Below are 23,330 nucleotides of genomic sequence, written 5' to 3' on the forward strand. Positions count from 1 at the left end.
GATGGCAATCTAAAACTTCTACTTAAACAGTTTATGGACAAAAAAAAAGTTAATCTCAAGATAAGCAGTCAGTAATTTTTCTTACGTCTCTGCTGGGAGTTCGAGCATTGGTTCTGCCCTGCCTGGAGGCGACTGCTGCTCCTTTCTGTTCTGTTCTAGTGGACTCCCGGTTCGATTCCTGCTGCTCTGCCGAGGGATCCCGGCTGGGGTTATTTATTTATAAAAAACAAAAACAAAAAAAAAACTGTAAATATACACTATGCACTTTAAGAAATGAAATTGTCTAGAGCTGTTTTAAATGAAATTTCTTTTTCTTTACATCCGTGTACACAAAATGACAAAATAAATCTAAATATAAGTCTAAAACATAAACTTCCTGGTCACAATCACCCCTCTGACACCATTAAAGTAAAAAAAAAAAAAAAAAGCCAAACTAAAAGAAAGTCCAGATAAGTTTCTGTGTTTTTGTTTTTCCTTTTTTTTTTTTTTTTTTTTGGGTATGTGTTCAACAGTTGAGTAAAAGTACTGAGCTCCCCTCAAACTTTGCCCAATCCAAACCTCTGAGCTTAAATTCAATTATAACAAATATCCCCAATACTTCTAAAAGCTGCTGAGAGGCTTTCTGGCGTCTCTCCTCCGTCTTCATTACACTGCTTTCACACCACTTCCTCTCTGAACAGGTGCAGGATGCTGGTGTATCAGATATGTGCATCAGAAAATAAAGTCTTCCTGTGCGATTGAGACTCATGTCTTTGAGATGAGTTGAATCACTTGTGTATACTGCATATATATCAGGATGAAGGGTGAAAAAATTCCAACAGGACAGGTCACACTACTTTAGTTCTATAGATTCATTCTTGTTCTACATCATTTGGGATTGATTGACTATACAGGGATGGAGGTTTGTGGCTCTGTGTTCCTCCAAGTGGCCCAATAATTATCTAACTCAATTAATCAGAGTAGGTCTGGCTGCTGTCACTTGAAGCCATGTCTTCATAGCTCTGGGTATGTTTAGGGATGTTATATATACGGCCTTTATTATGCCATTTGGTCAGTTTTGAGGCAGTGGGGCATTTATAAAGATATACACTATATTGCCAAAAGTATTTGCTCACCTGCCTTGACTCACATATGAGCTTAAGTGACATCCCGTTCCTAATCCATAGGGTTCAATATGACGTCGGTCCACCCTTTGCAGCTAGAACAGCTTCAACTCTTCTGGGAAGGCTGTCCACAAGGTTTAGGAGTGTGTTTATGGGAATTTTTGACCATTCTTCCAGAAGCGCATTTGTGAGGTCGCACACTGATGTTGGACGAGAAGGCCTGGCTCTCAGTCTCCGCTCTAATTCATCCCAAAGGTGTTCTATCGGGTTGAGGTCAGGACTCTGTGCAGGCCAGTCAAGTTCATCCACACCAGACTCTGTCATCCATGTCTTTATGGACCTTGCTTTGTGCACTGGTGCACAGTCATGTTGGAAGAGGAAGGGGCCAGCTCCAAACTGTTCCCACAAAGTTGGGAGCATGGAATTGTCCAAAATGTCTTGGTATGCTGAAGCATTCAGAGTTCCTTTCACTGGAACTAAGGGGCCAAGCCCAGCTCCTGAAAAACAACCTCACACCATAATCCCCCCTCCACCAAACTTTACACTTGGCACAATGCAGTCAGACAAGTACCGTTCTCCTGGCAACCGCCAAACCCAGACCCGTCCATCAGATTGCCAGATGGAGAAGCGCGATTCGTCACTCCAGAGAACGCGTCTCCACTGCTCTAGAGTCCAGTGGCGGCGTGCTTTACACCACCGCATCCGACGCTTTGCATTGCACTTGGTGATGTATGGCTTGGATGCAGCTGCTCGACCATGGAAACCCATTCCATGAAGCTCTCTGCGCACTGTTCTTGAGCTAATCTGAAGGCCACATGAAGTTTGGAGGTCTGTAGTGATTGACTCTGCAGAAAGTTGGCGACCTCTTCGCACTATGCGCGTCAGCATCCGCTGACCCCGCTCCGTCAGTTTACGTGGCCTACCACTTCGTGGCTGAGTTGCTGTCGTTCCCAAACACTTCCATTTTCTTATAATACAGCTGACAGTTGACTGTGGAATATTTAGGAGCGAGGAAATTTCACGACTGGATTTGTTGCACAGGTGGCATCCTATCACAGTTCCACGCTGGAATTCACTGAGCTCCTGAGAGCGACCCATTCTTTCACAAATGTTTGTAAAAACAGTCTGCATGCCTAGGTGCTTGAATTTATACACCTGTGGCCATGGAAGTGATTGGAACACCTGATTCCAATAATTTGGATGGGTGAGCAAATACTTTTGGCAATATAGTGTATATAGTGTAGATGAGTTGTAATGCTGATGTCAATGAATGTTTTCAGCATCATCAATAAACCTGGAATGGCCTGTTTTTTTCCAGACATTAAATAATACATGTTGCATCACCAAATACGTAGGAGGGATATGCTGATACACTTTAAGCTGAGTATTTTTTTTATGATTTAAAAATCAGGGGCGAAAAGTTTATTCGAAACGAAATTGGTTAGTCTCCTCTTATGAATTGTTTGAAGGTATTACTGCAGTTAAAGCAGCACTATGTAACATTTTCATCTTAATATATCTTGGTACAAGCCCTTGTGATAGTTATTAAAATGTTTATTAGATGATTGAGAGATCTGTTATCTCCTCCTAGTGTTTACAAAAAAGTTACAATCCACTGGATTTTTTTCACAAAGTTTCAAGACGTTTCTCTTCCCATCCGGGAAGCTGTTTCAATTAAAAATGTCAGAAATAGCGTTGAGTTCGAGGCTTTATACAGTAGCCCAAAAAGCCCAGTTTTTGTTTAAAAAACATGCAAATTGAAACGGACGAATAGGTCCATCCAACTCCTCCTTGTGTCTATGTCCAGGGAACCATACTTTGTCCCCTGTGGCAGACTCCTGCCTCTGTTCTTCTTCTCGCAGTGAAACGAACATCTTTACGGAAGCCAAATATAAGGCCGTCAGCATCCCCGGCCACACGCCTCTGTGCTGACAACAGGTGACCATAGAACTCTTTCAGAGGTTTATGACATTCATCAGAAAAAGATTAAGAGAAACTTTGTTCAAGGAGGAGAGATGCAGAGCTGGTAATGTTTTTATCATACTTCTAGGTACCTCTGTTAGTCTTATTATTGTGTAGGGCTGGGTATTGTTCAAAAATGTTCGGTGCCGGTACCAATACCGATACCTTCACTTCGATACTGGTTCCTGAACGATACTTTTTTCGATACCAGTTTTATAATATCAATTCAAAGAAAAAGAAAATTACACAACATAATAAAGTACAAATCTTGAGTTTTATTTTAAGCTCTGATTTTTTTATTTACATTTTTCCTCTTACATAAAAATTATTTTTTTCAGTGAAGAAGAACAGTTGCAAACAAGTCAGTGTCTAATATTCACTGTTACATTGTGAGGACCTTTTTACTTAGCAGTTTTTCTTTAGAAAAATTAACGTCTGCTTTCTCAGGAGACAAACAAGCCCGTTGAATGGGATCCTACTGACAGCGCACCGCTGGTATGTGGGGGTCTGAGCGGCTCCGACATAAATAATATTGGAAGGTTTTCAGGTGGATTTTCCAACTTTAAAACATAAAAAAACTACTTTATTCCCACTGATCACAGCAAATATAGCTGCAAGGCAAATAAAAGATAGAGTAGCTCTGCCCAACGCGCGTCACAGCGCCAGAGCAGCAAAGCTGCTTCAGCCGCGCGTCAGAAGCTGGTACAAGCAGCAAAAAAGGAAGCAGCAGAAGCAATTTTGATGCTACTGCTGCGTCCGGTGTGAAAGCAGCATGATTCACTCCGCTCTGGCTTTGCTCCGCCCACCGGCTGCTGAGAGGAGGATGGTGGCGCTGGCTGCGGTCCGCTCTTCTTGCAGTCAAACACCGAGCAACTTTCTGCTCTTAAATTGTTTCCGTGCACGATGTATTGCATTGCGCACTATTAGCATCGGTCTTAATAAAGTGAAGCCGCACTTTTGACCTGGGGGGCATTTTTAAGGGGTTCCACGACGCTGCAACCAGTTCACAAAAGATACACATGAACCCTGGCTGTAGGCGTGACCACCTGTGTATTTTTCCTGGATGACGCAATCACGTTAAGTGTTACAGCCAATCACCGAAACTTGGTACCGAAAGACAAGGCATGTTTCGATACTCTGTAAAACCGAAGCATTTCGGTCGGTACCATAAAATAACCGATGTTCGGTACCCAGCCCTACTATTGTGACTTCAGAGTTTTTAGTGTGGTGCTTTAAAACAAAGGGCTGAATCACCTTATGAAAGCAATTAATGAACATTTTACCCCAAGGCAGAGTAACACTTCAGTGACATGTATCAAAATAATAATTGATTGGATGAAGGACACGTGTAAAAGATGCAGGACACCAGCCTCAGGAACCGGACTTACCCGCCCCTGTCTTAGAGCCTCTCAGGTCCAAACTGAGCTCCAGCTGAAGCGTACTCTCTCTCTCTGACAGGCAGGCGGACCGTCAGAGTTGAGGTCATGAGAAACAATGCAGCAGATATCTAATTACACCAGCGTTGAGGAATTTTTGGCCTTATTTGGGAGGCGGAGGGTTTGTGGGGGGATATTTAGTGTTTTTGTTTCCCAAAAAGGCAACAAGAATGAAGAGCTTACATAGATCCTCCAATAAAACCAGCAAACACGCTGCCGGGGCATAAACTGGGAGGGTTCCTTTGGGCTAAATATAAAAATGCAGCACTAACATATCTATGGAGGGGTACAACCTTTGATCTGTGTGAGAGTGTGTGTGGGGGGGTCCTCTGTGCTAATCGTTTGCACATTTTCCTTTTTCTTCTCTGCTCATTCACTTTAAATGGCTATCAGTGGTGCTCAGAGACATCAGGAAAAACAAACAAGAGAACAGAAAGCTGGTAAAGATTTCCTTAATGTTTCTAACCTTCTGTCCCGTCTCTGGTTCTGCATCGACTCGGTGGGTTGGTCATAACGGGCAGCACCTGCTAGGTCTGGGGCGCTGGCCGAGCTGTGCCAGCGTCCAGCGCCATCCGAGGTCAGAGAGCCCCTGGGGGCCTGGCACGGGGGGCAGGGAGGGTTGCCTGGACACCAAAAACCACACAGAGGGTTTCAGATTGTTGCTTCTAGTGAAAGCAGTGAAAGGAAACTACTCTTTGGAGCAAGTCTGAAATGGATATGGAGATCCTGTGTCTCTAAAACACAAAAAAACAAAAATCAGCAGCTAAGACCAGGAAGAAATATTTATTTAAATCACAATAAATGCCTTCAAGCTGCTTCTAACAATCCTATCATTAACAGCCTTATGACTCAGGTGCAGATGTTGACTTGGAGCTGATTTATTTTTACCTTCAAGCAGCATCGACATCCCCCAACTTTCTGCATTTTGTTATATTTATGAGACAAACACCAGAACAGCTCATCAATGTGAAGTAAAACGATATGAAGAAAAATGTACGTGCAATGAAAATTATCCTGAAAATAAAAACGCTGTTGTTAAAACATGGTGGCAGCAAGGCAAGGCAAATTTATTTGTATAGCACAATTCAGTACAAAGACAATGCAAAGTGGTTTACATAATTAAAATACAGGAAGATAAAACAGAATCAAAGCAAGTAGGAAAAAATAATAAATAAATAAAATAAAATAAAAAATGCAGAAACAAAAAAGAATCCATAATAATATAACAAACAGTTGGACTAAAGAAAATATGTTTTAGTTGAACTGTTTAACTAGAACAGTGGAAGGCAATCCTAAACAAATGTGTTTTTAGTCTTGATTTAAAGGAACTCAGGCTTTCTGCACTTTTACAGTTTTCTGGAAGTTTGTTCCAGATAAGTGGAGCATAGGAACTAAATGCTGCTTCTCCATGTTTAGTTCTGGTTCTAGGTCTGCAGAGCAGGCTGGAGCCAGAAGACCTGAGTGGTCTGGAAGGTTGATACACTGATAGCAAGTCTGTGATGTATTTAGGTGCTAAGCCATTCAGAGATTTATAGACTAACAGAAGGATTTTAAAGTCTATTCTCTGAGATACAGGGAGCCAGTGGAAGGACTTTAGAACTGGGGTGATGTGCTCTACTTTCTTAGTCTTAGTGAGGACACGGGCAGCAGCGTTCTGGATCAGCTGCAGCTGTCTGATCCACTTTTTAGGCAGACCTGTGAAAACACCGTTGCAGTAATCAATTCGACTAAAAATAAACGCATGGATTAGTTTTTCCAGATCATGCTGAGACATTAGTCCTTTAATCCTGGAAATGTTCTTCAGGTGATAGAAAGCCCACCTTGTAATTTTCTTTAAATGCTTTTGGAGGTTCAAGTCTGAATCCAGCACTATACCTAGACTTCGGGCCTGATCAGTGGTTACTAGCTGAAACGACTGAAGCTGTGTGCTAACTTTAGATCTCTCCTCTATTGGTCCAAAGATTATTACTTCAGTTTGGGTTTTTTTTCAGTTGAAGAAAATGATGGCACATCCAGGCATTGATTTCTTCTAAGGATCATGTTCTTTATCAAGAAGACTGAGACTCGTCAAAGTTTTTAGCAAAACAATCCTGGATGTAAAGCTGTTAATGCAAAGATTAGAGAACGGGGTGGAGTTTCACCTTCCAACAGGAAGGAAACCCTGAAGATACAATCAAAAGTTTAAGCACACTGGTGGTTTTACTGATGGCAGGTAAATACAGGTCATGTTTAAGAGTTTTATTTGGAAAACATTTTAAAAGAGATGCATCTTGTTCATTCTGCTTTAAAATTGTGCACCACTTTGTCGTGGTTTGGTCAGAAGGAATTTGTTTTGTTTTTTTAGGTAAGTTAGCTTGCCTTCAAAGAACTATTTTACATTCATTTTTCTTTTCCTCATTTACAAATTTAATATCTGAATTTAAAGTAAAGTTGATTTCAGTTTTCAGTTGTAGAACAATTCCCAAAGCAAAAAATACTTAATATTTTAATTGCATTCCAACAATCTAGAAAAACAGCAGTGGAAGAATAAAAATCCAGAAACATTTCTGTTAGATTTATTTTGCTATAGTTGTCTTTTAGCTTTCTGAGCACCTTTGGTTGTGTGTAATAAAGTGGTGCAAAAGGAATTTTACACAGAGGTAATTATGACTTTTTTTTTTCTTTAATTTTAATAATACAATTGAACCAATGACGTCTTCTTCTTCTTCTTCTTTGTTTTAAAACCGTTTTTCTAATCTGAGAAAATTTTCTCCACTGTGAATAACATAATCCCAAATACTGTCTCAACCCAACACATGTTGCCATGGAAACAACAACACAACCCGATTCCGTGTTAAAGCGCATAATGGCCAATTAATCATTTTGTTTAAACAAGGCTCACAGCCCAACATGGCGGCTACCAACAGTGATGTCATCGTTAGGCAACCAAAAAAGCAAACAGAGGAATGAGAGACGTCTGCCTCGAAGTAAACAGAAACAGATCCATTTTTTGTGACAGAAATTATAAAGAAAGCTGAAGAAATATATTGTATTCAAATGACTCACTGGAACATCTCTGTTCCAGTGAGGCCATCAGGAAATAAGGAATAGAAAAAATATTATTTGGCCTCTAGCTAAATATTTGACAATTCATGGAGAATAAAAGAAACCTCTGGAAAATTCCCACCATCTAAGAGCCTCATAAAACCAGACTGACTTGGCAGGGTTGTCCATGTTCCTTCAATAAGTTGACGACTTGATGAGTGTCTGTCCACTGCACAGTCAGCGTCTCTATTGACTAAACTTACACACAAACATTGCTAAGTTTGGACCAACGCAGTCAGACCCAAACTGAATCAGATCAACTTTCATTACAGTTCAAGTCAGATCTAATCTGATTAGGTTTTATTGGTATCAAGTTGTTTTATTTTTTATTTCTATATACCTAAGAAAAAAAGCAGAACATTTTGTTATCCAAAGTGAATCACTGATGAAAAAAAGTTGTGTTTTTGAATAACTTAGAAACATAAAAAGGAAACTAATAAATTCATTAACTTCATAGCTTATAATCAAAAAGTCATTTTCTCTTCTTGATTACTTGTCAGTCCCTTTGCTTCAATTCAATCAATTCTGCCTTTCAGGGGAAAAATAGATAGAACTGCATCACATAAGAAGTGAAGAACTGAAGGAGAGAAATGTGCATTTAATCAAACTGATGTTACTGTTAAGAGAATTTACACTTCACTTTCAGAAACTGCTGAAGCCCTTTTTAACAGATATGACCCTAAAGCCCCTGGCGCACCTTGACGATTTAGACCAGCGTGTGCCTGAAGTATGAAAAATCTGGCAAAAACGCTGGCACACGTTGGATAAGTTATGGGTGCCTTTTGTATAAGTTATGAGCACGATGAAGCACGCCGGCACACGTCGACATACGGCGAGTACGTCGAGAAATTTAGAGCCTGCTCAAAATGTCCCTACATATGCCAGCGTATGCTAATACGTAGGACATAAGTTACAGGTAAATTATCTGATCCTTGACATGCGTTGTGTAAGTTACTCATAAGTCATTGTAATAATAATAATAATACATTTTATTTCTGGACACTCAAGGTCATCGTACAAAAGATGACCTTGCTAGCTTAACCAAAACCTGAGTAACTTGTACATAACTGATGCGTAACTTATCAAGAACTTCTCTCCAACGCATATCAACATAGTTGACGTTTTCCTGACGACTGCTGAACGTGTTTCTAACTTACAGCTACTGTATAATGGTGTATTAGCTGCGTTTTAGTATAAAAGAGGGTTCACAGCAGGAAACGCAACTTCTCCTCCAGACTTCATCCCTATCATAGGGTGAGTGAGAAGGTGAATGTGATGGATCCTCTCTGTGTTCACGCCCACGGCCAATAGACTTCCTAGCAGACATGACACTGAATCTGCTGCGACTTCTTTTTTCTTTTTATTTATTCCTCTTTTTCGGGGGGGACAAGCGTTAAACAGCAGCCAGGTTAATATCGGGATCAAAGACATCTTTTTATGCAGGCCGGGCGCGTCCAGATGCATCACTGCCCCCCTCAGGACACTGGCTGGTGCATCATTTCATGAGCCTTATGCTGCCGTGCGTTATGCATAAATTTGGCTGTCGTTGGACTCGTCATGAATACTCTATGTTTACGCCCAAAATTGAAAATATAAATTAAAAGGTCAACACTGGGACGCAACTCAATGGGAAAGCAAATGATTGTTATTTCTGATTTCAACCGTTGCGTATATTAGCTGCGACACATGAATCAAGATACTATGACCGAAAAAAAATTGATTGACAGATGATCGTTGATATATGATTGGCTGAATTTAGGTGTTCAGGCTGACGTAGAACTAACTGGCCTGCAGAAGATAACAAAGAAAATAAAACACACAGATTTTAAGACAGGAATTTTTTTTTTTATAGATATTTTCTATCTTTTGGGTCAATATTGTCTGATAAAAAGTACATTTATATACATGTTTAAGCCAGAATGATTTGACATTTAAATATGATTTCCCTCCGACTTTAAACGAAAGTAATTCCTCTGAAATTCCTACGACTCTGAGGGATATTCTCAGTAAAGAAAAAAACTTTCTTTTTGTAAATGTACAATTTGCAATTCAGCATAATTTAAGTTATTTGAAGCAAAAATACATTTCTACATCCCTTCCTGACTTCCCCAGAGACTTCCTGCTTGCGGGATACAGAAATTCCCATCAAATTCAAATGACAAAGCAGCTTCAGAGCGGCTGTAAGGGAATTATGGAAACATTCATTTGTCTTGTGGAAGTTAATTATTGTCTAGTGAGAGGAAAATAATGTTTTATCCGTCTGCTTTTAGTGGCATCAGGGAAATTTGAGCCCTCATTAGCATGTTGGTATATATAAAGACCAGGAGATAAATTTAAAAAAGATTCCAGAGATGTCCTAGAAGGAAGCCTGCTGAGTCTCTATCAGAGCTCTGTTCAGTGCACAGAGAGATCTTTGTGCTTAAACCTCATCTCTCTTCTGAGTTTAGTTCCTGGCAGCAGGACTTAATCCAGGCTTTTATTATGGGACTTCTCCAGACTTTGCAATAAGTCGCTGGTGTCCGCTGTCAGCGCTCAAAGCTTGAGCAGAGAGGGAAACCTGTTCTGTGCTGAGCAGCAGGTTTTTAAAGCTCTTGTAAAAAGGACGTTTTTATAGATCCTGGTTGCCGTTTAGCCTAAATGACGCCTGAAGGTCAGAAACGTCTCATTTCCTGAACATCTCACTGTGTTTCTGTCTCTGTTTATGCAACTCCACTTCCTGTCAAGAAAAAAGCTCCGACCACCAGTTCCCACGACACAAATGAGCGCACGGTGGATGTGCCTGACCTTAGAAAAAAACTGTAAGCATGGAAAATACCAAGAGATGGGATTGATTGGCTGATATGGATGCTGAATGTTAGTGTCTTAACTGCACCACACCTGCAGGGGTCCACTCTGGGCCCGGGGGATCTGCGCTGCTGACGGTCCAGGTTGGGGTCACATCTGGTCCCGTGGCGTTCAGCTCCTCCTGCCAGTGGTGGGGGTCTGAGGATCCGCCCTCTGAAGCAGGACAGCTCTGACCGGTGGCTGCCATCTTGGCTGGACTGGGGTCCTTGGAGTAGTTTCAGAAACAGAAAATAAGTTGTTTCCCTTCAGAACTTCCCCACATCATCGGTTTTAATTGCAGCAGGAATGGATGCATGTTTTTTAGAAACTTTATCAAGATTCATCTTTAAATTATTTTTTTATTATTTACTTTTTTTCCAACTGTTTTATACTGATTTCTAAATGTAAACCATCAAAACCACCTTAGTTTACATCAGGCATGTCCTGCAGGTTTTAGACGTATTCCTGATTCTGATGATTGCTGTTCAGAAAAGGCCTGTTGATCATTTATCAATGGAAATCAGCTGATTTATACTTGATTATTTTCTACTCCATCCAATCTAAATTTGGATTGTAGTTATTAAAATCTTTTCCTCACATAAATGTGTAGTATTATCTGAACATTTAACAGCAAATTAATAAGGTAATAGTTCATGGTGGCTTTGAGGACAGTGGAAAATGTCTTTTTTTTAAATCGATCTTTGGTTCTAGGATTTTATCTTAAGCATTAATATGAGAATCAGTTTATAGTTGATTTTTTTTAACACAGCCAGACTTCTTCTGTGTTTTTGGAACCTGTTAACAGGCCGTTTCCCACCAGCTGGTAGAGAAGTCATGGAGTATCTTGTAAATTCAAAGCCGCATTTACCCCTTTAGATCAGACAATCAAAAATATGTCTGATCAGAAAAAGGAGACATCTGTTTCTTTGTCAAACAAAAACTGTTAGCTTAGTTAGCTCTGGTATTTAAGGGGAGCACAGGTCACATGACTCAGTTACAGATCCGACCATCTGAAGTAACATAGGAGAGTGTTTATGAAGATCATTGATACACACAAAGAGCTGAATATCGACCTGAAAAAATATTTTAATATCTCAGATTGATACCTGAGTCATAAGTTCAGCAGTATCTGTAATGCAATAAACATTTTTCTTATATATTAAAAACACTCAAACAAGAAAGATTAAAATTCCGTAAAAATTCAAAAAATATCCACTGGACTTGGTTTCCAAGATTTGAAGACGTTTCTCCACCTCTCCAGGAAGCTTTCTCAATTCAAATGTCTGGATCCGCAGTGAGTTTGAGTCTTATATAGACAACGCCTTGTATCGCTTGGAAACATGCAATGGTAACCGATGAATGGGTCGTTAGTTGCATGTTTCCAAGCGATACAAGGCGTTGTCTATATAAGACTCAAACTCACTGCGGATCCAGACATTTGAATTGAGAAAGCTTCCTGGAGAGGTGGAGAAACGTCTTCAAATCTTGGAAACCAAGTCCAGTGGATATTTTTTGAATTTTTACGGAATGACTATGACCTGGATGACTGAGAACCATCATCAGCATACAAGAAAGATTAAAACAAGATTCGTTAATCAGCCACATATAATGAGCTCTTTTGGTAACTCTAACCATTTTCAGCTCTTTTTGTTCAACTTAAGAAGACAAATCAATTAATAAACTCTTCAATTTATGATGACATCCTTCTAATTTAATCAAAATATAGACAGAAATGTTTCAACATATAAAAAGCAAAAAGGAAGTGCGGCAGAAATGTTAGCTCTGACTCTTAAAGAAGGGTCAGAGGACAGGCCTAGCTCTGGAGGTAATGAGATACCTTTTTCCTGCTTACAGTGTAAACAAACTCGGAGCACAAAGACGGTCAGAAACTTTTATCAAAGCTTCTCCATCGTTAGATTTTCTGCAGTGAGGATAAATGAGGCCACTGTTTTCTGAGGAACTTGTAAAAGCAGCACAGGTACTCAGAAAACTTATAGAAGATACTCAGATCAGATCATCCCTCTTTGCTGTTAGCAGATTTCATGGTTTTCTCTGAGATAAGAGCTTGTGAAGTTGTCTGAGTAAACACTTTCTGTGGTACCTGATTGGCCACTGGGTCAACTTTGCGCTTCTTCTGATTTTGCTTATTGGTCCTCAGGTAAACTGTGAGCTGCTCACTCCAGCTGGTGAAAAAACAGAGAAAATAACAGGATGATGAAGGAGTCAGCATTTGGGAAAAGCTCCTGGAAGGTTTTAATGGCTGCTGACCTGTTAATGATCTCTTTGTTTTCGCCACGGATGAATATGTCCTGCGCGGGGGTGACGATGCACAGGGCGTTTCTCTGACCCGTCCTGGGCTTGGCATCTGTCAGGTTTGTGCACAGATTCATGTTCACGGTCCCCTGCGGTAGAGTGCTCAGCTGCAGGAGAATCAGACAGGCCTGAATGAAGCGGCTGCAGGTCGGATGAGCTCCAGAACACAGAGCTCACATGATTTATAGCAACAATCAGGTGGATGCTGATGGGAAAGCAGTTTGTGGGGATGGGTGTGGATTTTAAGGGATTGGAGTGGGGGTGGGGAGCATGGAGAGAAAAGGCTAAGCCTCATCATCTGCCGAGATTCTGCACGCAACATCTGGGCTAAAGATGCCCGTTTTAAACCCCCCACCCAAAGAAAATTGAAAAAAAAATCACAGCGCTCCCGCAGAATGAGGATGACTGTCAATATTATGTTTATGTTCCAGTTCAGAGTTTAATCATAACAATCATGCTGTTTCTTACCAGTTCATCCAGCGCATAGGTCAGGCTGCCGTTTTCATACAGGATAAAGAAGCGCCGCTGCCATTTCTGATGACAGAAAACACTCTATTATAGAAAAACAGAGTGAAACGTTACTCAAATTAATCCCAACATTAACAAATCCACATCTCCTACCCTGGACCTAAGGACTGGATTGTCAAAATCTGTCCCCACAGGAGCCAAGCACAGCCAGCCAGCGTAGATGGGTTTGGCCTGGAAAGAAAGAGACAATTGGGACCCAAGAGGAGCATAGAGGCTGCTTCAGCATCAATGCTCCCATGAAATAAACAAATGCACCATAAAAATAAATTAAAACACATTTATTTATTTACTTCTTTTTATCCAATACATTATTTAAATATTATTTTTTGTATTTTGTGTATTAATTTTGTATTAATAATAATAATAATAATAAAATGCACAAATATATAATGAAATGTCCTATTAAGTATTTTAAAATGATGATTAAATAACAAAGTATTATTTTAAAGCATTCATTAATTTTTTTTTTATATTTATATTTTCACTTTAGATGTAGAAATAGATATAGAGCGAAGTAGCTAAATGTATTTTCATGGGCTTTCCAGTCTGTTGCCGGGTAGATTTTTAGGGTCATAAGCTGTAATATTTGGGGATCCCTGATCTAAGCAACACTATTGAACAAATGCTTTGAAATTAGTCCTTCTCTCTGTGATATCTGACCTCTCTGAGGGTGCTTTTGAATATTTGACCTTTTAATGTAACAATTATTGAGTGTACACTGCAAAAAACAGAGTTAAAATTAGTAAAACATTCTTAAAATAAGTGTAACTACCCTTAATTTGAGAGGGTAAATAGGAGGATCTGCCTATGGAATATGTTTAGCCTTAGAATAAGGTAATTAGATATTATGCATTTGATATGAGAGACTGCAGATGTTTTTTTCTTATTTTAAATGTTAATTGTCTTGTTGTTGTCTTGAGAATTGAGTTCTGATTTAATAAACTGATTTAATAAACTTTTTGGTCACTGTCCTAAAATGCATGCTTGGGGTGAAACCAGGCTCACGGCAAAAAATCTTATCAGGCGTCAATCAAAACTAAAGGAACTTCTAAACAGTCTCCAGATTACAGTCGGTAGGAGCAAAACCTCCAGCTAGAAGAGCTGAGATTAAAGTTTAGGATCATTAATTGTTCTAATAATTTGATCAACCCACCCACCCCTATCTGCCGTTCCTCTTCCTATAGAACTGAAGCATCTGTTAGATCCCTAATAAGCTTCACTGTCTCTTCACTGTTTTTAAAATCAGACATTAATATCTGTGTTTGCTAATAACAGCAGAGCTCATTCATAAGTTCTGGTTTAGGATCCAAATACGTCCAGAAGACTGAGTTTAGCTCTTGAAGAGAAATCCCCCTGCAGAGCTGTGGTGGAGGCTGCATGTCAGAGGTTCTCCAGCTGCAATATGACAGCTAAGAGGGCCCTGCAGAGGATGGGGGGGGGGTTTGAACTGGGGACTGTTTCCCAGCTGCTGCTGAACAGCAGCAGGTTCCTCACAGCCGCTGTCAGCGTCTGTAGCTGCTAAATCAACTAAAGGTTAAATTAAGGTTAAAGCAAAATCATCAGCTTTCTGCCTCAAGCTCCTCAAACGTTCAGCTGCTTGGAACAGATTTTTATTCACTTTATAACAGCTGGTGGATCATTTCCTGATCTTTTTGACTTTTCAATTTGATGTCTTTATATTTCATTTATTAAGCTTTTTCACCCATTTGTTTTGGCCTTATTAGAGTTATCAGATCAGCACGAATTAAAGTCTACAGGATCACTTTTATTTATATAAACCAACTTAAAAAATGGATTTTCCTTATTTTAATAAAAGCATTAAAATCCCATGGAGAAAATAAACACATCTGTGTGCTCTTCCTAATCCTTTGTTCAGATCGATTCATGTTACTTCTGTGTCATCACACTTATTTTGTGCTTTTTTCTTTTTCTTTTTGTTTTCTGTGATGCTCCAAACTAATCTGTTCTCCCATTTGCTGTTCAGATACCAGAACCACCTCAGAGGCCTGTTTTTAGACATCAATGCCTTAAAAAACAACCTTTCTATGGCCCCTGACCAAAAGCGCAACTAAGCCTAGTTTTTAAAAGTCGATCAGCTTCCTTGTAAAGCAATATTTGCGCAGATGGCCAAGAAAAACACATAAAACCACTGGAAGGATGCAGCAGATAAACAGCCTCTCTCTGAGTCAGACTAACACTATGTGGAGTGTTTGCAGGTTGAGCAACAGTGCAGAAATTACAGGGTACGGAGAAAGCAGGCACGGGGACAGAGAGTGATAACATATTGGAACAATGCGAGGCATGTACTGCGCCGTCTCCTCGACACGGACCTTCCACAGGGCGCGCACCGAGGTGCAAGATAAATATCCTGCTGAGCTGGAGCGGATCGGCTGTCGCCGTTTGGAAGACGTTGGTGGCCGTTTATCTGAACGCTTCCATAAAGAATCAGAAGTTTGTGAGTTTAAACAAGGAATCTGACTTCAGCCGACGGCTTACAGACATCAAAAATACATGTTAGCAATAATATGACCAAAAAAAGAACAAATGATGACATATTGTGTGTCTGTGCACTCATAAGGAGTGGCTTACAATAGTCCCCCCCCCCCCCGGCATCGGTCCTGTTTCGTTTCCTCTTAAGCTGGAATTTTAAAGGATTGTTTTAAAGTTTGCTGAGTTTCCTTCACAGAACATGAACCACTTTGAAGCTTTATCTGTTTTATTGTGAAGCAAAAAACTAATCAGAGAAAATAAAAAACTTCAGCATGGATTCCTGCCCCCCCCCCCCCTCTGTAGAGGCTCCTTTTGCAGGAGTTACAGCTGCAGGTCTCTCAGGATCAGGCTCCATGAGCTTGCTGCGTCTTGCCACTGGGATTTATGCCCATTCAAAGCTGAGCCGCTCCACTTTCTTCATGTTGGTATTTGCAGAGAACAGAACTTCTATTGCAACCACAGATTCTGAGGTGCATTGAGATCTGGACTTGGACTAGGCCATGGAGGGCAGTCTGCAACCTCTGTTCCTGTCCAAATGGAGCCATCGCTGAGAAACCAGCCTTTATTTTTTATGCTAAAACAGTTTTTTTTTTTTGTTGTTGTTTTAACCAGAAAAGCCAAAAAGGCCACATCTCAGTCCTCCTTCATTTATATAATTGATTGATAAGTTCCAACTAGGGCCGGGACTTTCACACACTCATTTTAATTAATTAATCATATAAAATGATCGCTAAAAATTGCCTTTAAAATGAATACGTACTTAAGTCTCGAGTGGAAACCTTTGTATTGGGCGTTTCTTCTAGTGGAAGTATTCAAGCTTATAAATACATTTTAAAAAATATAAAAAATGGTCCAAATTTTTATTTCTTGCTTCTAAAAATCGTAAATAATAAATGGAAAGACACTTTCTGAAGGGTTGCATGTATAGAATAGCAGGTTTTGCTCCTTTAAATAAGCCAGACTGAAGCTTAATCTCTGGAATAATCCTGTATTTAGCATCATTCATCTTAACCTCTGTTCCAACAGTTTCCCAGTCCCCGTTGCAGCATGATGCTGCCACCACCGTGCCTCACTGAGGGAGTGCTGTTCTTAGGCATAAGCAAACTGAGCAACTGCTATCTTAGGGATTATACCCCCCCCCTCCCCAGAACAATCACTTTTTTAACGTTTTCTATACAAAATACAGTATCAAAACTCTTAATTCCATGACAACATTATGCATTTTTGTACAAAAAACTCCTTATGCAAAAACAATTTCTTGAACATGGGGACTGATTGACACACAGATGAGGAAGGACCAGCGTAAACCAATCTTTGGAGAATGAGTTTGATCATTTATTGTTTATGTTGATATAATTCTGTCTGTTTTTGTACAATATAAGTTATTATTTCTATTTATCAAAGCCGTTTTATTTGCTCTATGTTGTTTTTGCACTACGGGGAACCAAAAAGTATAAACCACATGACACTCTTACTGTAAATAAACTGGGTACTAGTTCATCACTGTCAGTAACAGCAATAGGGTGTGTGACGGATCTGATCATTGAACGTCTGACTGCAGATTGGCCCCTAAATCATTTTTGCACAGGGCCCCATGGAGGCTGATGGATGTGTTTCCTGACTGCTACTTCTCTGCTACTTTCACCCTGACTTGCCTGGAGGGCTCCTGGGTGTGAAGCTTCTTGGCTTCAGATTCTGGAGCCGTTCAGAAAAGACATGTTTGTTCTGATGTTTAGTCTTAGATCACACACAGGTGGACTTTATTTCATTAATTATGTGAATGCTGAAGGTAAGAAATTAGCAAGTTTGGGAAAATTGGTTTTTAAAAGGTTAATATTTTCACAAATTTTCCCTACATTTGTAGAACTTTAGCCAATTTCTTACTGATTTACATAATCAGCATTATGTAACTAAACAAGATCCGTAATGTATTTATTTATTTATCTGGATTTTAAATATATCACCAGGGTCGTTTTTAATTTTTGTAGAGTCAATTTATAACTAGAAATCGACCAATGCAGGTTTTTTAAGGCTGATCATTTTGACATCAGTCTAACTGATCCCCATTATTTGCTGACCGATGCTTCTTCTTTCATTTACATGGTTAAAAATGACGACATGCTATCAAATGTCGCATAGGTCTTAATTAAAAAAGACAAAGCATTTATTAACAAATCAAACAAAACATAAACGATGGAGAGCAAATAAAACATAGAGCATGGCTGCTGAATGCACTGATGAAGCAGTGAATGCATGGACCTATGGACCAATGTGCTTTATTTATATGTGTATAAATCATATTAATTATATTCATATAAAAACTGATTATTGGCAAATATTATTCAGTTCTGGGAAAAAAGTATTTGGCCCTGAAGGTTCTTTTGATTTTGATATCTTGCAACTCTGAATTCAGATCATTCAATGAGTTTTACCAAAAACAGATAAGCTGAGTAAATGTAAAATATAATCAAATTATGATTTTATGTATTAAGAGGAAGAAAGTTAAAACAGACCAACTGACCATATTCAAAAAAAATCTCACAAGAGAAACTTTGGTTGTTCAGCAGGACAATGGTCCAAAGAGCAACGGGTCCACCTCTGATTGGCTCAAAAATACTAGCTGATTGTTGTGAACCAAAGTGGCCTAGTCAAAGTCTAAAATAAAATCTAAGAGTAATAGTTTTAACACTCCGAATCAACGAAATGTTGGTGAGTTATGGCCAAAAATTCGTCTTGACTGATATAAAACAGAGTTCCCTGCAAATGACTGTTGACAGATGTTACCAAGAGGGGGGAGAGCAGGAAGTTTAGGAGGGGATTAACTTTTCACACAGGGTTGATTTGGGAAGGTCTTTATCTAAATCAATAAAATATATCTTTATCGCACATTAATTACTCTGATCCTCCTAAAAGGAGGAAACACGTTTTTCAAACAGAGTAACCAGACTAAAACTGGGATCAGAAATATACTGAGCGCATTTAAAGGGAAACAACAAAAAGTATGTAAGTGTACAGAAGAGGATTAGGGCCACTGCAAAAAATGTTTTTTATTTTATTTCAGTTTAATATGGAAAAAAAGTCAGAATTCTGAGATTAAAGTCATAATTCTATGAAAAAAGTCAGAATTCTACGAAAAAAGTCAGAATTCAGAGAAAAAAAGTCATAATTCTGAGATTAAAGTCAGAATTTAGAGAAAAAAACAGAATTTAGAGAAAAAAGTCAGAATTCAGAGATTAAAGACATACTTCTGAGATTAAAGTTAAAAAAGTCAGAATTCTTTTTGCCATATTAAACTGAAATTTAATGTAAAAATCAGTTAACTTTTTAAAATTTTTTTAATTGACCCTTATCCTCTAAGTGTAATTAAACACAATATTTCCCAGAAAAAAATTGACAGGATTATAAGGGTTTCTCTTTACTAATAATCATAAAAATATTTATAGGATTTTAACACATTAGAATAAAAATAAAATAATTTTAGCAGTTTTTCTAATGTGCCTAAAGATAATAAATAAAAAACTTAAGTGAAACTGAGCTTCATATTTCAACGCTTTTAAATGGATAAATACTGAAGGTACGAATTAAACCAGTCGGTTAACCCAAAAAGGGACTAACTTTCCACACATATTGATCGGTGGGTCAACCTTAGAGGAGATAGAACTAGTTTTTGCCGTGATGTGTGTGAGATGTAACGGTAGCTGGAACATCCCTGTTAGCTGAGGGGAACCTACCTGCTCCAGGTCGCTGTCGTTCAGCGGATGAACTTCCCGGGACTTGAAGCAGTTCTGACATTTGCTTTTATTAAAGATGTTCGGCTGGAATTTATTACAGGAGCCCGCGGTCTTCTCTCCGGACATGTTTTCGGTCGGTGGAGTCCTCTTTAGGACCAGAGAATCCCCCAAAACTATCCCCCGCTGCCCCGCGTCGCTCCTCGGCATTGAATGAAGCGGGTTTCCCTCAACTGGCAGCTGTCAAACACGGAGCCCGCTTGACGACTGTCGTCATGGTCAATGCGTCTGACGTCACATAAGAAGCCATCTGCATCCGGCTGAAACCTACAAAATAAAATCATATTATTCTGAAATAAAATTTAAAAATCATGTAGAACCAACTACCAGTTTTAGTCCGTGAGGCAGACACCCTGTCTACTTTTAAGGCTAGGCTTAAAACTTTCCTTTTTGATAAAGCTTCTAGTTAGAGTGGCTCAGGTTATCCTGATCTATCTCTATAGTTCTGCTGCTATAGGCTTAGACTGCTGGAGGACATAGGGACCCCTTTTTCATCATTCTGCTTCATTCTATCTCTATTCTCCCACTCTGCAGAATCTGTTAGTTCAATCTCTAACGTTCTGCTCTCTCTGCTTTTTCTCATAGTAGCTTCATCTGGTCTGTTCCTGTTTGGCTGTGACTCCATCCTGGAGAGAAATATCAGCTGTGCTGCTGCCATCAACACCTTTGTTTCTAGATGTTGGAGCTTGGCCTGTTTTCCAGTGTAGTCCTGTTTCTCTGACTGTGACTAACTGGATGTGCTCTCTTCATCCTCTGACATGGGAGCTGGCTCGGAGCTCGTCTGCCTGGCTGTGTGTTTCCTGGACGGGGCCGCCTGTGGAGCTGGTCGACAGTTACCTTTTGTTAGAATAATTGTATATAAATGTATCTGTGTAGTGTTATCATGCATAAAGCTGTGTGCATGTTTTCATAGCCATCTTTTCTGAAGTATACTGTGATTTGTAGATTTGCTTTTGGGGAGGTTGTGGTTGATCCACAGGCAGCACTCGACCTGCTGAACTTTGGTGAACAGCTTCAACAGCTTAAACTTTGACTGAACCCTGAGATTTAGAGGACGTTTACTGAGACTGCAAGTCTGAGTTCCTTATCTGCCCCCCCCCCACCACCACCCATGTAGTCTTTCCTTTCAATAAATAGCGAACGCTGGGACTGCAGAATGGGTTGAGATTTGTAAACTCTGCGGTCTCTTCCTACTCTCCTTGCGAGTAAACTAAATTAATTGTCTCTGTGCCTTCTTTCTTTCCCTGCATGTATGTATGTATGTTTTAGGTGCTTAGACCTGACACCTTTTGTATCTATGCTTCTTTTCTATGTCTGCTTCTGTCTCCTTGAACCCCAGTGGGCCTCAGCAGATGGCCGCTCACACTGAGCCTGGTTCTGCTGGAGGTTTCGTCCTGTTCAAAGGGAGTTTTTCCTCTCCACTGTCGCTACAAGCATGCTTATTGTGAGGAGCTGCCTTTAGCTCAATAAGTCGATGCATTCAGGTTTTCCTTTGATAGAAAACTGAACCAATCTAACTGTATGATCTGGTTGAACTTTCTGTAAAGTGCCTTGAGATGACATGTGTTGTGAATTGGCACTACATACATAAACTGAATTGAACCATATATCACACACACAAAAACTTAAATGACTTCCAAGATAGGTGTTTTTATATTCCTGTTTCCAAAGACGAACAGGTGGTGGACATTATTTATTCAAATTCACAAAGATTCAAGGATTTCAAAAACCTTGAACAAGGTTTGCAAAAAACAAACATTTACAAGCAAATACGGCTGAATAAAATGATTTATTTCTTGGAGTTGGACATCAACAGAAAAATCCAGATAAGCAGCCAGATATAGAGAGAGACAAGCATTTATTGTGGGGGATGGCAGTGGCTTTTATGAACAGAAAACGTCTTTCTTCCTGTACACCAAAACACGTTTAAAACACAGCAGCTGTTTCCTACCAGTTGATATGTTTTGATTCTCAGAACTGAAACATGATTAACAAAATCTCTCTGTTTAAGCAAGACATTTGCTCAGGTGTTAATCACTTTATTTTTCAATAAACAAACCCTTTAAATAGCAGCCATAAGATGCAACAGTGAAATAAAAAAATTTAAAAACTCAACAGCGAATTCCTCTGTGCATCATCTATAAAGGTGCTACTTTCTACGTGTGGTAAGGACTCAGTGGCTGAAATGTTTGTAGTTTAGGAATAAACTGTCTGAGGTGTTAAAAATGACCATTTAATTCCTCATACTTTTCACAATTTGCTCATTTATCAAATGAGACAAAAAAAAACAAGCTAGCCTTTTTTATTAATATATTATTTTAATTAATAATAACACATATATTCCCAGTAGGTTGATGTGACTGAATGTTTATTTGCATTAATAAAATCTAATCCTTTAGATCTGGAATCTTAATGAAAGCCCAGTGTGAACAGGATCCATGTTTGATCTGTTTCGTCTGTTATATTTCATGTGTATAAAGGTTTTCAGTCATTGCAGGAACTTCTTGATTCTCTGAAGACGTATTATTGTCATACTTCGACTCAGTGAGATTAAAAAGTTCATAAATAAAAATCTAAAATGCATCTTGCTGCTTTAATTTCTCTCCTTTTTCCGTGACTGAAAAATGCTAATAAAAAGCAAATTAGATTAGTCCTTTTTTTTATTTTAAGGGTCTGTACTTTAAATTATGACATTATTCATGGATCTAAGGTAAAGCAACAGAATTGTCTGGTGACATTCCCCCTTCGAGGATGAAGGTTTAACAAATGACCAAGTTTCCATTTTGGTTGCTGGAGCAGCTAAAGCATCCCTCACAGGTGAATGGTGTGTTTAATTTTCAAACTATTATTTATTATTTACATAATTCGATGTCCAGCTTCTCTCTTCAGACAAAGCTGACCAACATTTAGTCTAACTAAGCAGGAAACCTGCAAAGTATTGCCCATTCACTAATAATAACAATAATATGATCATTTGCAGGACATATTTCTTTTTGGGTAATGAATAAATAAAATAAACATTTCACTTCCAGTCATATTTCATGGCCTTTTAATTCTAGATTAAATAAATCTTTGTGCTCAACAGGAAGATCTGAACAGAAGACTTTTTTCCTCCTCATGTAGTGCAATCCAACAGCCAGCGTCTCTCAGGCAGTATTAGTTGAGGTCAGATACACAGAAAACAGAAAATCTACTCTAGATTCCTACATTTCAATCCTCAGTTTCCCCACTCTGGGAAAATAACAGGATATTTCTATTTCTAGGTCATTCCTGTCAGGATTCTTAGTTCTTTTCTATGGAAGAGGATTAGGGCCACAGGAAAAAAAAAAAAAAAAAGTTAACTGATTTTAAAATTTTATATCAGTTTAATATGGGAAAAAAAGTCAGAATTCTGACTTTAATTTCAGAATTCTGACTTTTTTTTATTGTCAGGATTCAGTCTAAGAAAAAAGTCAGAAATTTTGAAAATTAAAGTCAGAAATTTTTAGATTAAATTCAGAATTCTGAGAAAAAAGTCAGAATTCTGACTTTTTTCCAATACTAAACTGAAATAAAATGTAAAAATCATGTAACCTTTTTTTTTCCAGTGGCCCTAATCCTCTTCCATAATTTTCTGCCCAAATTTATACGATAAATGCAAAATTTAAATACATGACAGAAATTTCTAAAGAAGCCAGGCTTCAGATAGGAAGGAAGGAAGGAAGGAAGGAAGGAAGGAAGGAAGGAAGGAAGGAAGGAAGGAAGGAAGGAAGGAAGGAAGGAAGGAAGGAAGGAAGGAAGGAAGGAAGGAAGGAAGGAAGGAA

The 23,330-nt window shown here is 39.0% G+C and overlaps 1 protein-coding gene across 2 annotated transcripts in view; it reads right to left on the minus strand.

Annotated features, from left to right (window-relative positions):
- LOC119781905 (myosin phosphatase Rho-interacting protein-like) overlaps nt 1-19,734 on the minus strand; it is a 52,490-nt gene extending 32,756 nt beyond the window's left edge. For both annotated transcript variants that reach the window (XM_038282557.1, XM_038282549.1), the window contains exons 1-8: nt 19,471-19,734; nt 13,343-13,420; nt 13,190-13,255; nt 12,677-12,828; nt 12,510-12,591; nt 10,463-10,634; nt 4,968-5,124; nt 86-203 (exon numbers count right to left, since the gene is read on the minus strand). In XM_038282557.1, coding sequence (XP_038138485.1) covers nt 86-203; nt 4,968-5,124; nt 10,463-10,634; nt 12,510-12,591; nt 12,677-12,828; nt 13,190-13,255; nt 13,343-13,420; nt 19,471-19,677 — 1,032 coding nt within the window. In that variant the 5' untranslated portion in view covers nt 19,678-19,734. The remainder of the gene's footprint in view (nt 1-85; nt 204-4,967; nt 5,125-10,462; nt 10,635-12,509; nt 12,592-12,676; nt 12,829-13,189; nt 13,256-13,342; nt 13,421-19,470) is intronic.
- Between the last annotated feature and the right edge of the window lie 3,596 nt (nt 19,735-23,330).

Source organism: Cyprinodon tularosa, unplaced genomic scaffold (assembly GCF_016077235.1).
Source record: "Cyprinodon tularosa strain WSP-4 unplaced genomic scaffold, ASM1607723v1 ctg104, whole genome shotgun sequence".
Lineage (NCBI taxonomy): Eukaryota > Metazoa > Chordata > Actinopteri > Cyprinodontiformes > Cyprinodontidae > Cyprinodon > Cyprinodon tularosa.